Source organism: Suillus bovinus, assembly GCF_016758785.1.
Source record: "Suillus bovinus strain UH-Sbo-P2 chromosome Unknown EDB93scaffold_87, whole genome shotgun sequence".
Taxonomy (NCBI): domain Eukaryota; kingdom Fungi; phylum Basidiomycota; class Agaricomycetes; order Boletales; family Suillaceae; genus Suillus; species Suillus bovinus.
The window spans coordinates 1-14,872 of NW_024542143.1; the positions used below are offsets into that span (position 1 = coordinate 1).

Consider the following 14,872-nt stretch of genomic DNA (forward strand, 5'->3'; position numbering starts at 1 on the left):
CCAAGCACCATCGAAGATGCGAAGACACGATCTGATTGGGCGAAGTGGAGAGACGCCGTCAATGCGGAACTACAGAGTCTCACGAAGCACGTACCTGGGACATTGTTCAGCGGCCCAAGAACAAGAATGTCGTCAGCTGCAAGTGGGTCTTCAAGATTAAAAGGAAACTGCAGGAGAAATCGATAAGTATAAAGCCCGGCTAGTCGCATGAGGCTTCACTCAAGTATACGGTGTTGATTATTACGAGACTTACGCACCAGTGGCTCGTCTCGCATCGTTGAGACTGATTCTCGCTATCGCCGCGCGCCAAGACTGGGACGTTGATGTATTCAATTTCCACAGTGCATTTTTGAATGGCAAGCTTGACGTGGATGAAGAGATCTATATGGAGTTGCCACCAGGAGTGGACTTAGGAGGAAAGGACAAGGTCGCGAAGCTTCGAGTTGTGCTGTATGGATCAAAACAAGGTGCATTAAAATGGTACAAATGTTTGTGCAGAGAACTCACCAAATTAGGGTTCGAGCAGATGGAAAGTTACTGGGGAGTGTTCACAGCACACATAGGAGAAGACCTGCTCATCCTCGCAGCACACATCGACGACTGCACCATAACTGGCAGCTCGAAGGAGCTAATTAAAGTGTTCAAGGTCGAAATCGCGTCGCGATTTAGAATAACAGACCTAGGACCCATCAGCTGGTTACTCGGCATGAAAGTCACTCGAAACTGTGAAGCATGCACCGTCTCGTTATCCCAAGAATCATTTGTCGACGCTATCATTACGAAGTACAACTTTGTTGATGCTAAACCCGCAGCAGTGCCTATGGACCCAAGTATTCAGTACACACAGGACCAATCCCCTACCACGACGACACAAGTTGCTGAAATGAAACGAGTCCCGTTCCGCTCAGCGCTCGGATCCCTAATGTACCTGGCCATCGGAACACGTCCAGACATAGCCTTTGCCGTCTCGACACTCATGCAGTTCGCAGACAAGCCAGGGTGGACGCACTGGGAAGGAGTGAAGCAGGTATACCACTATCTGCTGGGAACGAGGAAGTTGGGACTCACTTTTGGGACGAGTGGTGCAGGGTTAGTCGGGTATACTGACGCTGATGGCGCCAGTCAAGAGCACAGACGTGCTATAACCAGATTCGCATTTTTGGTTGACGGTGGTGCAATATCGTGGGGCTCACGAAAGCAAGAGCTAGTAACCCTGTCAACTGCAGAGTCAGAATTCGTAGCGGCCACTCACGCAGCCAAGGAAGCTCAATGGCTTCGTCGTTTCATTGGGGAAGTTTTTTGGCCGCTGCAGCATCCAACAACACTATACAGTGACAACCAGTCAGCAATCGCACTCACCAAAGACGGAAGCTACCATGCACGCACCAAGCATATTGATATTCAATACCACTACATTCGTTTCTGCGTCGAGAACGGCTCGATCAAACTATTATACTGCCCGACGGAGAACATGGTTGCCGACACGCTAACGAAGGCCCTTCCAAGCGTTAAGGCGAAGCATTTCGCACATGAGCTAGGAGTTAGAGTCATCGTTTGAGAAGGAGTGTTGGAAGTCAGTACAAACGACGATAACAGTTATCGTAACACGTGACTGCTTACTTACATAATCATGTACAGTTTTTCTTTGTTCATTGTCATCTATGCACCTCAGTTGCTTATATAGCCAACTGAGGTGAGACACTTTCATTTACGGTCTACTTATGTAGCTAATACTTTCATTCAGTGTATATTCAATAGTCCCCTTCATGTCATGCAGGCTTCTCAGCCAAATTTTACTCATGCAGCAACAGGCAAAGGCAGAAGCCAAGAACAAAAGGCTATCAAAAACTTGCAAGTCAAAATTGAAGAAAACTCCAGCCCCAAAACCCCAAAAACCTCCTCGGATTCTTTGGTGCTGCCTCTTTCTCATGTGATCCAAGGTTACTCTGATGACCTTGAATCTCTTTTTTTTACATTCACTTGGGTTTGTATCAAGTTCAGTGGTCCCAATGGTGCGGTCCATCAGGAGCACATGTCTAATTCATTACTCAATTGCTGGACTAGCCTTGACCTGGCATTGTGCACCGCCTTCAAGATTACCTTCTTTGCAAACCCATTGGATGAAGAACATCTTCTAAACAAATTTCACCCATACTTCAAGCCTCTCATCCCTCTGGCAAAAGATTGGTGTGCAGCATTGAAGGATAACATGGTTCACCCTGTTACCTTTGACACCATTCTTCATGTACTCAACTCTCATCTCGATGAACTTCCCAATGATGAGGAGCTTTAATCCACTCTGACAATGCTGAAGTCTGCCACTGTTCTCAATAGTTCATCCAACTTGAAATGTGCTGCTTCAATATCTTTGCAGCCTGGCATGGGCCCAGGAACATCAAAGCAGAAGAAATCAGATGAATCCGAGTCAGACTAGCAAATGTAATTTTTTTTTTCAATATGTGTCATTGTGGTACTATCTCTTACATTGACTAGCAATGTCCCAGTTTATATGTATTTCCCAAAATTTCTCATTACTATTTGTTACCCATACTCTACCGACATGTTGTTTGCCTTGTGTCTGATGCTATCATTTGCTTACATAATATGTTGACTGGAATATTTGTATGACGTCTGAACACCAGTGGTACTAAACCGCATAGCAAATACAACTGCACATTGACTCAAAGGTGCAAACATCATCTCACTAACGCAGGCGTGGTCTTTGATATAATTTTTATCAAGGCTGCTCAGATCCTTCTACCGAGATGTGTATATAATGGTGAGTCTGATCAACTTTTTCTTTTTGTCTTGGTGCTTTCTGTATTGCTCCATGCCTTCTCATACAGTAGCCATAACAATAGTTGTGCTGTACCTTTGGACGACTCTTCTGGCCTTTACAAGGTGGTTCTGGAGCCTGAGGATTCATGGGATTGAGTGCTAAGAGATGTAGTGCCCTTAGGTTTCCAATTCCTGAACTGAGACTCTAAAACTACCCCGATCTTCTCCAGCTGGGTGTTCCTGCCCCCTGTCCCTGCATTAGGATGGCCAGAACATTGAGGAGCAGTGTCTGTAGCACCAACTTCAGTGAGGCCAAGAGACATGAGCGGCATGCTGGGAACTTCAGAGAGGTTTGTAGCACAATGCCTCTTCGGTGAAGTAGCCTTGGAAGCATCAGAAGCTTTGTGCTTGGACCTTTTCTTCTTAGGACTGGATAGTGCTGATTGTGCATTTAGGTGCAGCCTCCACCATACAATCCTGAGTCCATGAACCTCGATGTCAGTACTCCAGTTCCCACTTTTTCATTGCAGAAAAGTGGTGGGAGGTTCGGATTTGCAGCTTTGACCACCACACCTATCATCCCTCCTGGTGTGGAGCCCAGTCCTCAAGCCTCTAACAACTCATATCTCGCTACTATGGGAATGAATGTTACCGAAAAATGCAATAAGAACACTTTCATTGATTATGCTAACAGTTCCCAGTGTCCACTTGCTGCTATCTTGTCAGAGCACAACCTGGACCCAGCCCTATGCAAGGAGGATGCCGTTAGCCAAGCACTTTGTGCAGGACTGGTAGGATCTGACCTGGAGGACAGCAAATCCAGCAGTAGCAACATAGATGGCATTGATGACACAGAAGATGGAGACGAAGGAGATAATAACAAATCACAATTTGGTTAGGGGGAGGCCCATCGATGGCACAAAGAACATCCAGGTAAGAATTTCTTGTCTAAAGTACCTTCACTGACTGAGTCTTACATCTATAGGATTTTCGGCTGAAGAACTACCCACTCAGACTCAAATTGCTCGCCCTCTCACACCAGATTTTGAATTCCAATACTCACGCAATGAAGATGATGATACTTCCCGGATGCATCTCAACAATACCAACCAGGTATGATTTTCATTACTCATTTAGATCACGCTTACAGTTTCTCACCTTCTAAGTCTCTGGACACCTTGCAAAGAGTGCAGAGGGAACAAGCAGGCCCTCAGGTGAGGGTGCAAATCTGTTTTAGATCAAGCTCATGTTTTTTTTTGTAGACTACTACCTCGAACCTCCCTGATGACGTATTGAAGCGCCATCATGATAAAAATGGTCAGCCCCGCCTTCCCAACCCTGAATCGCTCCAGCTGCTGAATCAAGTGGCAGAGTTGGTCAATGCTGGGAGTCAGTCGAGATCCAAGAGATCAAAGGGATCTGAAAGTGGGCCAAGGCCTGACCAACTGGCTTGGTACGGGCCACGCTGGAAAAGTTTCCTCGAGGAGGCTAAAGGAGAGTGTCGCGCTCAGCATGCCCTAGAAAACCCTTTCCCACCATTAGTCAAGGGGATGCCAGGAACCATCTCTGAGGTTCTAGTTTTGGTTTTGGTTGCATGGGACAAGAGTGGTAGACAATTCAAGGCTGGTATGTGCTCTTTTTTTTGCCAAACTAATCCATTTCATGCCTTGGTGCAGGGGTTTGGCCAGAGCAGCAATACAATATGACAGGGTTGGTACATGTATTATTTACATTTATGCTGATGCCTCTCTGACATGTTTGTACTGAAGTTGTATGATGACCTGTCGACTTGGTGATCAGATCTGAAGAAAACTGCAATAAGCATCACACCATTATCATACTCACTTTTGCCTCTGCCTTCCATTCCTCCTCAACAATGTGCGACCTGGGTCAAAAGGGCCCCTAAAGATTTACTCAAGGGTGGTTCATTTTTACGCTTCGGAAAAGACCAAAATGTAAGTGATCTTGTACTAATCACAACCTTACTCACAGCAAAATTGACAGGGGAAAATGAGGAATTTGGCCCATCCTGCCCTCTGTGACACCTGCATAGCCTTTCTTTACACAGGGCCTTACCAGATTGCATGGAGGCAGCCAGAGAAGTTCCACATGCAATTACCCATATTGTGTTTGGCCTTAGTTGCCACAGTGGTAATTTGTTCTCTCCCCAATGTCATGCCCATATGTTAATTTTTTTCTCTACAGTTCCACTGTGTTTTTGATGGTCTTGAGAAGAACGGGAATGGTAAATGTTATTCCAATTTTTCCTTGAAGGAATACTCTCCCATCTACCACAAAATGATCCAAATCATCAAAGATACCCTCAAGGACAAATATCATGGCCCTAGATTGTTAACACAACTTCGAGAATGGGCTGAAGCTGGATGGTGAGTTATTTTTGTGCCAGAAACTTTAAACTGATTTCATTCATACAGGGCTGAAAATATCAAGCTCAACAGTGGTGCAGCAGAGGCGAAACACAATGATCTCCAGGTCGTCCTGGACTAACTCTCTGTATTCCACACCTGAATTGCAGTTCTCTGCTACTCTTAGTTGTACTCCATACTGTTTCTCTTGATCTGTTGCATCCGCTACTCGTATTATGTGCTTTCATGTTTTCACATCCCAAAATCAATATATATTATCCGCAGCTATTTATTGTACAGAGTGAATAAGCTCAAGTAAGGTGTACAGGAAGCATTGTCTGCACAATTTCTGTTCCTTGAGGGATCTGTGAGGGTCTGTACAGACATGGACAGAGGAAACCAGGACTATTTGAGAGTTATTTGGTGCTCACTGGGCATGTCTGTGGGCACCTGTACAGAGATTGACAGAAAAGTCTGCCCCTGTAGCAAGCTAGGTAGTAGGGACAAAGCTAGGGAGCTGGGATACTGTACAGCTCTGTACAGGCCATTTTAGTTTGCTGATGAATTTTGAAAAAGTTGGTTGCATGAGCTTTTGCCAAACACTATAGCCTTACAATTCACATGTTTTTCATTTTTTGCATGGAGAATACAATCAGTTTTATATTTCGCAGCAAAGTCTCCATACAATGTAGTTTTCATAATGTTGTGCTTGATGTCCAGCGGTCGACAGTTATATTGACCACCATTTCAGTCACATACCCCTTTAGCGAGAGCACGGGCTGAGTTTGAAATTGGCAGGGAGTTGCCTCTCCCCATTATGATAACCGATCAGTATTTCGCACGGAGTACCCAATGATTGACTACTCATCCAGAGCAAATTCAATTCATTCAAAGATTCGACTCATCGATTCTCGCTCAAACATGGTATAAATCGTCACTTCCACGAGAGAACAGGTATGGAGTAGCCACAAATCACACATTTGAAGCAAATCTGAACGGAGTAGTAATCGGTTCTTATTCGCTCAGCGCAGTGTCTGCAAGATAATGGCTTTTCATGATACCTTCTAAACTGTGGACACCGTCAATATGTGCAGCTGGTTCCAATGTGGCGCCCGAGGTTCTATCTTGATTTTGAGTCGCACTAATCCATGACTCGGACGGCAGTTTGCAAACATGTACGCCGATCGATTTGTAAGTCCGCTTTCCTCATGGGATGACTGATAGCAAAATTGTACTGATGACTTGGTGATTATCCACTTTATAATGAAATTCCTTGAGGATTCTCTCAGTTCATTAATATAAGTCTGCGCTAGGTAACGAAAGAAATCTTCGCTTAGAACGGAGATGGCTCGTCATGCCAAGACCGCCCGGAGCGCGTGCCACATAGTCAAATGGACAGACCCTGGGTTACCGGCTCCCCCACGTGCGAAATGACTACCAACAAATTAGGTGAAAATCAAACACCTGATTCCGAGGAGTGTGTAAGAAGTTGTAGCTGTCTTTGAATTTGCTGAGGGTACGAGCAGACAAGACTACTATCAGACATGTAAGAATCCTTACATTAAAAGACCTCTCACGAATGTGGGAGGTCTGGAAGCTGGCTTAATAGGTGGCCAAGAATCAGAATCAGAGTATTCATTACTTGCACCTCTTTGTTTCACTACCATCGTATTAAACATGTTGCCTGCGTTTCCACGTGTAACAGGTCCGCGTGCTCGACAAACTCTTTCTCTAGCTAGGTTTGCCAGTACAAGCACCAAGGAAAAGTTTCGAGTGGTTGTTGTCGGAGGAGGTGCATCAGTCGATGGCGTTCTTTGAATTAACGTTGATGAATCTCCAGGTTCTGGCGGGTTGACCATTGCCAACCAGATATATGACCGCTTCAAGGCTGCCGGGAAGCCTTTGAATGCAGGGGATGTGGTGGTCCTTGACGCAGCAGACTATCACTACTATCAAGTAAGCACCTAGAATCGGTAACCTACTCGTCTGAGCTACTTTTTGATGGTTTTCCATTTCAAGCCTGGCTGGTAACGTTTCCTATTCATTGACTCTGATACGAAACCTGACGTATTCTTCAGGACTTTGGTCGGTGCTGGTCTTGCATCCAAGACAGATTTCAGACGACCTCTCCCGTCCTTATTGCCGCCGCATATCACACACATAGCAGAGAATGTCAAGTCGTTCTATCCGGAATCCTCATCAGTCACGACAACGTCAGGTCGGACAATTTCATATGATTCCCTTGTAGTGGCAGCTGGTTTGAAGATAAACTGGGACGGCATCGCTGGCTTGCCACAGGCTCTCGCTGATCCTTCCTCTGGAGTCTCGTCAATATACTCCTATAATACCTGCGACAAAGCTTGGCGCGACATAGATGCTCTCAAGTCCGGAAATGCTATCTTTACCCAGCCTGCAGGCATCATTAAATGTCCAGGAGGTAAGTCAGATGTCTCTTTGTATGGTGCTGCTTACCGTCTTCTAGCCCCGCAGAAAATCATGTGGATGGCCTATGATAGATACCAGAAATCTGGTCGAGGAAATAATATCAAGATCGACTTCATGAACGGCATGCCATCCATGTTTAGCGTCAAGAAGTATTCGGATGCCCTGAACGCCCTGCGCATTGAGCGGGGTATCGGAGCAGAGTTCCAACATAACTTAATCTCCATCGATGCGGCAAACAGGAAAGCAACTTTCAAAAAGCAGGATGGCTCGACCGTGGATCGTGATTTCACCCTCATGCATGTCACGCCGCCGATGGGACCGCTAGACTTTATTAAAGAATCGCCCATCGCTGACCCGGCTGGCTGGGTAGAAGTCGACCAGGAAACTCTCAGACATGTCAAACCGGAGTTTGGAAACATATTTGCCTTGGGTGACTGCTCCTCCCTGCCCACTAGCAAGACGATTGCTGCCATTACGTCCCAGGCCCCTATTTTAACGGAAAACTTATTTTCAGTTATGGACACCGGCAAATTGAGCGGTGCCAAGTATGATGGCTATACCAGTTGCCCGGTCCGTCTACCTTCCTACAACATTGTTCACTTGACTACATTCCAATTTTAGCTTTTGACGGGATATGGGGAATTGATGCTAACGGAGTTCAAGTATGGATTTGTGCCCAAAGAAAGCTTTTCCAAATACCTAGGCGATCAGGTGAAGCGGAGAAGGTTTGTTCTTTGTGATTCCCACTTGCATCGTTGCATTCAACCTGTCAAATTTCTCAGATTATTCTATCACTTCAAAAAGGTATGGAGTACAATTGGAGTTGCAGCTCCGAAAACGGGACACGCCTTATTGTCTTTGCCATTCTTAGGATCTTTTTCCTTGGGCTTACTGGAGCCGTATGGTGAGTCTTTTGAAACAGTCTGCGCGGGACTCTCGGGTGTCTTATGCTGCGCCGTACGCCACAGGTTGACGGAAAATGGTTCGGACCTTCGGGACCATTCCGTCCCAAGTTTGCATGATGTTGACATTAAGGAGTTATTGAAAATAATCATACCTCCAGTTTCATAAGTAAATCGATTATACATGCCCCCTTTGTAGTCGCCCGGCAACGCCGTTCTGTAACTTCTATTCGTAGAAAAACGTCGATAAATTTCGGCCGCATCGTGAGCATCGCCTTGAGATACTCCTAGTAGCACCCCGTTCGAGATCCCTGAATCCACCTTTGATAATTATGTGAATATTCAAATATTCTCGGGCGGAGGCACAGGTATATGTATGGGCCATTGAATCCTAAATAGGTATACATGTGCTACCATCTACCTCGGTCTTTAAACGAACTCCGTGGATGAGTTCTAGCTTTATGACTAGCAGTAGGGTGCGGCCGAAAACTCTCCCAGCAGTTAATAACAATAACATGCGTGTCGCTCACAGGGAACAACCAAGTTATTAACAAGTTGTTAACAATCATATGACCCAAAATTTGCTCTACCAGTTGGCCCACTGAGCCTGGGCCACTCGGGGTCCGCATCCTCCAAGTCACTAGCGCCCTCATTGTTACGGCCACCATTCTTTAAAGCCCGGTCAGCTACACTCTTGCACTTATCTGATAAGATCCTCGTCATAATTGGTGCATGGAAATCCACTTCGGCCTCGACCTCGAAGGCTGAATCTTGAGTTGGCACGGATGTGACCACCTCCGAGTTCATCAGTGAGTCCACCATTGTACGGTGGAAACTGCAGGAGAATACCAATATTCTGCTCTAGATCTCGCTCAATATGATCTTTTGTCTTGTGAGAAATTTAATTCTAGAAACATTATCATTGATGCCCGCAAATTTAGAGTGAACATAAACAGTTCAAGGCAATTTTATGACATTCGTCCGTTGCAGCAGTGATGAGCGAGTGAAAGTGACATATCATCGCGATACTTTTTATTTGTTGTCTTTGCACGATTTGCACAGTGCCAGGACTTCGATCAACGTATGAAGCTTGAAGCTTGAAGACCGGAACCTCGGAGGGGTCACTTGACTTACTAGCACTTTATTAACCCCAAGTGGCACTCTTATTATCACCAGGCTGTTATGAACACGGTTAATAAAAACCGGGTTTTCTCCCGTACCCCTAATCAGCAGCAATTCGACGCGAACTTGAGACATCAGCGTGACTGAGCATGTGACCGTGTACGTCACGGTGCGGTGCGCTAAGCGTGACTTGTCACCACAACGGCTTCAACACGCTCCACGATGTCGAGGGCTATGACTGCAGCTCAGGTCATCGGCCTGGGCGAATATCTTAACCCTGAATTTGATCCTGCTACCCTTACAGTAGCTCAACTTCTTGGTGTTCTTGGATATCACAACATTAGATTTCCGACTCCTTACACCAAACCAAAATTGGTGCAGCTTTTTCTTGATGAAGTCAAGCCGAAGGCGGCGAAATTCAAGAAGGACAGACTGAAGAAGGAAAACAGTGCTGCTAGCGATGATGGAATAACAGATGGCATGACAGGAAAACCTCTCAGTGGTGCCACTAAGGTGCTTTCTTAGTATAACTGCTGTGTCTCTTCTCCTGTTAATAAAAATCAGCCAAGGCGATCTTCCAGGAGATTTTCTCGTGCACCGTCAGATGACGACGAACCACCGCCTCGACCAGATCCAGTATTGACGTCATTTCCTATGCTATGCCCAGTCTAATCTTGCGTTTTTCAGCCGAAGCGCCGTCGTTCGTCTGCACAACCCAGCCTTGGTGGCGCACCTAAAACCATTGTTCGCACCGCCATGCAGCCCGCAGTCATCGAGGAAAGTGAACCTGAAGAAGACCCGCCCTTGCGCAAGGTAGGCAGGAACAAGAAGAGTGTGAGTGAGCGTTATGTTCGACCGTAAGGCGCACTAACCATTCATGTAGTCACAAGCTGCAGGCTCGCAAGCGCGCAGAATATCGGTAATTGAAGGAGTGTTATTGTTCTATATTTGTCTAACTGTGTCTCAAGCTTGCAGATGACAGCGGATGGGAGGATAATAACATTTTCCAGTCGGGCGCTGAATCATCTTCGCCTGTGCGGCCGTCTCCTGTGCGTCCTCAAAGTACTCGGAAAAGTGGTTCTGTCAAGAAGTCACGTCACTCGATGTCAGCACCTCCTCAAGCATCTCCTTTCTTGTCTCCTCCGAAAGCGCCTCTTTTTCCGGTGGATCTACAGCGCTCTCCTCCGCAATCAAAGTTTGAACCAGAACTTCCTCCGACATTTTTACGAGTCCCCCAAATCTCAACTCCATCAGAAACGGTCCGGTTCAGTCCCGTTGAACACCGGTCTAGACCGTCTTCTCAATTGACAACCAAGGTCGATGCCCGTGGCCTAGATTTTGATGATGGCACAGACGTAGTTGATGGCCAGACTGCTGATGAAAGCCAGAGCGACAGTTTTGGGGACCCTGATTCGCTAGGGGTTGCCGTATCCAATCGTATTGCTGGTGGTAACCAATTGGTTCGCCGGCGTCCAGCCCCTCCCCTGCAACGTTCTAGGTCTCGTTTTATGACACTCCTCTACCTAATTGTGATAGTCGCCGGATCCTACTTTGTGAAGCAGTACAAAGATGAATCATCTGCCATTGGTTACTGCGATACTGGCAGCAACACCAATCAAGCACTACGGGACCTCGAAGCGCAGCGGGAGGCAGTCCAGGCTCGTAACAAAGACAATAAAACTGTTATATATTTGCCATCGGTCATATCGGATATTGGGTTATTCGAGGATGGAATTACATGTCCCCCTCTACCATTCATTCCAGCCTTGCATCCTTCAGCATGTGCTCCCTGTCCAGAATTCGCGACTTGCACGCAACACTCAGTGGTCTGTAACCCTGGTTATGTATCGCGTCCTCACCCTCTTCTCGGCATTTTATCACCTTTCGGCACCGCAACTCCTCTTGTGGAAAGCATATGGAGCTTGATTGGTGACGTTACCAATGGCTTACCGAGTTTGGGATCTGTTGCGTTTCCCCCACGTTGCAACGAAGATCCGAAACGGAAACGGAATATAGGCGCCTTGGGTAAAGCGATAGAAGCCCTTCTCGGACAGGAAAGAGGGAGACGCGTTTGCATCGGGGAAAAACAAAGTCGGGAGATTGTCAATGATAGTGAAGGGGGCGAGGCCATGAAATGGGGTCTAGAAATTGAGATTCTAAGGAATACAATGAAGCACAAGACAGCTGTGAGTTTCTCAAACCATTTCCTCATATGCATTATGAACCTCATTCTTGGACCGGTAGCCGCATCTTCTCGCCAATTTTGATGACACGTTCAATGAAGCCATACAACAGCTAGTCCAATGGGGTTCCGTAATTTTTGGGGAGGACAACATGTGAGTCGATTCATTGCGTAACCACATTAAGGAACTAAATGAGAATAGAGGTCATCGTTATTTGGCTCACAAGACGCCACACTTGTCTTGGAGCTGTCAACTTACTGTCAAGTCTCGTGAACTTTGGGCAGAATGGCGAGCGTCTGTGTATGGTAAGGCTTACGAATCTCATTTGATGTTCCGAAGGTTCATGATAATTTGTTCAGCTTGTATAGCGTGCATGTGCGCATTGTATTTCATAAAGCGGTCCCGGGCGCTCCGTCAAATGGAGGGAAGACGTGTGGCAGAATTAGTGCAAATCGCACTTGATACCTTGCGTAATCAAGAACTTGCGCACCATACGGATCCAGTGACGGCACCGCACCCATATTTGTCTTCTCTGCAGCTTCGTGATCTCATCTTACAGGATGAACATTCAATATCAGTCCGAAGAAGAGTATGGGATCAAGTGGAGCGTGTGGTCGAAGGGAATGCAAATGTGAGGGCGAACCTTGAAGAAGTCAAAGGAGGGGATGAACTACGTGTCTGGCGATGGGTAGGATCTACCGGTGGACCAGAAATTCGGAAGGTTCAATTTGAGACGCATAAGGATGAAGTAGCCTGTGAAACACCCCAGTTCTAGTTGCGATGGGTCGATCGATTTATTGTTGTTTGCTTCTTATGTTTCTGTGTTTTTTATGATAGGTTTTTATCCCCTCAATCTTGTTCACAAAATACTAGTGTGCTTTTTAGCCATACTGTCGTCCAACCAATCGGAGTTTTTGTTCGAATCAAGTACCGGTGTCAGATCTTCTGCAAAGGCGCTGCGCCCATGCCACCTCGTCAGGCACATGGCAACGTGAACCCTGACCTCAGATCAGAAGTTCAATTCAAAAAAAGGTCTCGAACAATGCGAATAAGGCAAGTACATTATCGAGCAATCCTTATCAACTTCTAGGACCCTGATTAAATAATGCTCCAATTAGCTGTAGACTATAGAGGTTGCCGTTGGAAGGCCTTGCTGGATCTTTTCCATCAGTGCCCTCTTTGTGAACTGTTCTTCTGCAAGTACACGCGTACTCTGAGATAGAAGAATCGCCATCAGTTACAAGTGACTAGGTGATATCAAACCTTGAATGACTCACCCTCAAAAAACGTTCTAGATCAATGCGCCCGGTGTTCAAAGCCCTATGGAGATGATAGATGGTATCTTCTATGGCATTATCTTCAGCTACCAAGTTAATGAGCCTGTTTAGAAAGTCGAATTCACACCAGTCAGTAGTTCCCCGTGATATCGACGAACAAAAAAGTATTCCATACTGGTTATGTACGATGCTCGTGGAGCAGATCAACTCATCGACTTCTGGATCTCCCTTCCTTCGCAATTCAGCAATGTTGCGCTCCCCTTTATCAACAGTATTGCGCAGTCTGCTAGAAACATTATTACAAACGTCTCGAACGGCTTCTAACCGCGCCATCTCATCCCGGACTGCGGGTTCTCCGGCAAGAAGGTCGGTTTGCTGCGCTCGCAGACGTTCAGCATCCAGAAGCATCACCTGAGAGAGAGAAGCAAGCTCCAAGGCGATCTTGTCATGTACTTGGGCGTGCAAGCGGAGCAACTCTGGGTTTGGTGGGCGTGGCGGTGCTGCTGTGGGAAGCTGCGGCACAGGATGTGACGAATCGGCAGTTTCATCGTCCAGAAGGTTCGCAGTCGGCCTGTGCCACATGTTGGGTGGCCCCTGTGAATGCTGTGATGGGACCGGAGGTGATGGCGTGTTCGGGGCGCGTGATTGATTGAATTGACCGGATATGGCTGGGCCAGCGAGTGGTACGGACCAGCGGCTGTCATGATCCGGTGGCAGAGCGGGGCTTCGTGATGTGTGGTTTCTCAACGTGTGCTGATAGTTGGAAGGGCGGCTGTAAGTGGGAGGGCCTGTGATTTGAGGTGAATGAGTAGAGGGTAGAGCCGGTGGTGGCCGATTGAGTAAATTCGCCTATGAACATCCATTTCATTCATGACATTAATGTATAACAGGGTTCTTACAGTAGAAGAATATTGAGGAGAAGCAATCGGAGCTGCTATCGCAGGCTTCGGCGACAATAGAGAATGTGCTGATGAAGTGGGCTTTGGTGGAAGCGCTGGTCGATCATTGCCTATGGCAACGTGGACAGGTGATGGAGGTGATGCGACATTAGATTCCCGTAAAGGCGACGGCGACGGCGATGTGATTGAAACTGAGATTGTTTTTGGTTTGGCGTAGACTGGCGGACCACGGGAGAACTCTTGCTGCAATGCTTCCAGTAAAGCTGATAGATTACATGCCTTGCTCGGGGATGAATTTGTTCTGATCGGAAGATATAGTAGACTTACCTCGCTCTTTTTTTCCCAGTGTTGGATATATTCAACATTACATCGGCCACTCACATCAACGTGTTTACTCGGTCTAACGAGCATGTCCTGAGTCGGAACAACGTATACTATTGGGGGCTGGCGGGGATACTCTTTGGTGATCCATACAGCGATGGGGATATTATATGAAGCGCCGCGAAAGGATATTGGTAAGACGCCATGTAGACAAAGTAGAAGCTGGGTGCGACCATCATCATAAGCTAGAATTCAGAAGATCAACTTGTGGGTTTGAATATGCAATCTAATAGTCACTGAACTGTACACATCTGACTTTGGATGTAGAGTTGTAAAACGGGCGAGGACGGTATCAAAGTCGAGAAGGACTCGATCCTTCTGAGTATATGAGCTGACGTTCTGCTGTAGCCATCTCTGGGTTGTAGTACTCATTCTTTCAGTATTGGTGGCTGTGTTGTGAGATTCCCGCTATATAATTCATTCTCCGCTTTAAGCTTGGTCTCGACCGTCATGAATTTCTATTTTCGTAATAAAAAGAACCTTAATTTGTAAGTATGAATGACCTTCGAAAACGGGTCT

The 14,872-nt window shown here is 46.5% G+C and overlaps 4 protein-coding genes across 4 annotated transcripts; 3 read left to right on the forward strand and 1 right to left on the reverse strand.

Moving 5' to 3' along the window:
• Window positions 1-3,041: 3,041 nt before the first annotated feature.
• Window positions 3,042-5,286, forward strand: EDB93DRAFT_1255152 (uncharacterized protein; the record flags this gene model as incomplete). Its single annotated transcript, XM_041453739.1, has 9 exons — window positions 3,042-3,128; window positions 3,234-3,672; window positions 3,764-3,891; window positions 3,945-3,992; window positions 4,041-4,404; window positions 4,579-4,733; window positions 4,783-4,929; window positions 4,984-5,165; window positions 5,214-5,286. 9 exons carry the CDS (start codon window positions 3,042-3,044, stop codon window positions 5,284-5,286), a joined length of 1,623 nt encoding a protein of 540 aa, XP_041302785.1.
• A 1,535-nt stretch (window positions 5,287-6,821) lies between these two features.
• Window positions 6,822-8,645, forward strand: EDB93DRAFT_1176199 (sulfide-quinone oxidoreductase; the record flags this gene model as incomplete). Its single annotated transcript, XM_041450506.1, has 8 exons — window positions 6,822-6,936; window positions 6,985-7,100; window positions 7,254-7,581; window positions 7,627-8,159; window positions 8,211-8,314; window positions 8,372-8,393; window positions 8,461-8,493; window positions 8,558-8,645. The coding sequence occupies 8 exons, from the start codon at window positions 6,822-6,824 to the stop codon at window positions 8,609-8,611; spliced, it is 1,305 nt and encodes a 434-aa protein (XP_041302786.1). The 3' UTR covers window positions 8,612-8,645.
• Window positions 8,646-9,736: 1,091 nt separating this feature from the next.
• On the forward strand, window positions 9,737-12,723 carry EDB93DRAFT_1176210 (Man1-Src1p-C-terminal domain-containing protein). The gene is made up of 8 exons (XM_041450507.1): window positions 9,737-10,126; window positions 10,178-10,249; window positions 10,301-10,447; window positions 10,497-10,532; window positions 10,582-11,799; window positions 11,858-11,949; window positions 11,998-12,101; window positions 12,156-12,723. Exons 1-8 carry the CDS (start codon window positions 9,836-9,838, stop codon window positions 12,569-12,571), a joined length of 2,376 nt encoding a protein of 791 aa, XP_041302787.1. The 5' UTR covers window positions 9,737-9,835; the 3' UTR covers window positions 12,572-12,723.
• Window positions 12,674-14,727, reverse strand: EDB93DRAFT_1176217 (UEV domain-containing protein; the record flags this gene model as incomplete). The annotated part of the gene is made up of 6 exons (XM_041450508.1): window positions 12,674-13,009; window positions 13,074-13,176; window positions 13,249-13,922; window positions 13,973-14,251; window positions 14,300-14,538; window positions 14,596-14,727. Coding segments are annotated over 6 exons (1,526 nt in total), but the record flags the coding sequence as incomplete, so codon positions are not given.
• Window positions 14,728-14,872: the final 145 nt, after the last annotated feature.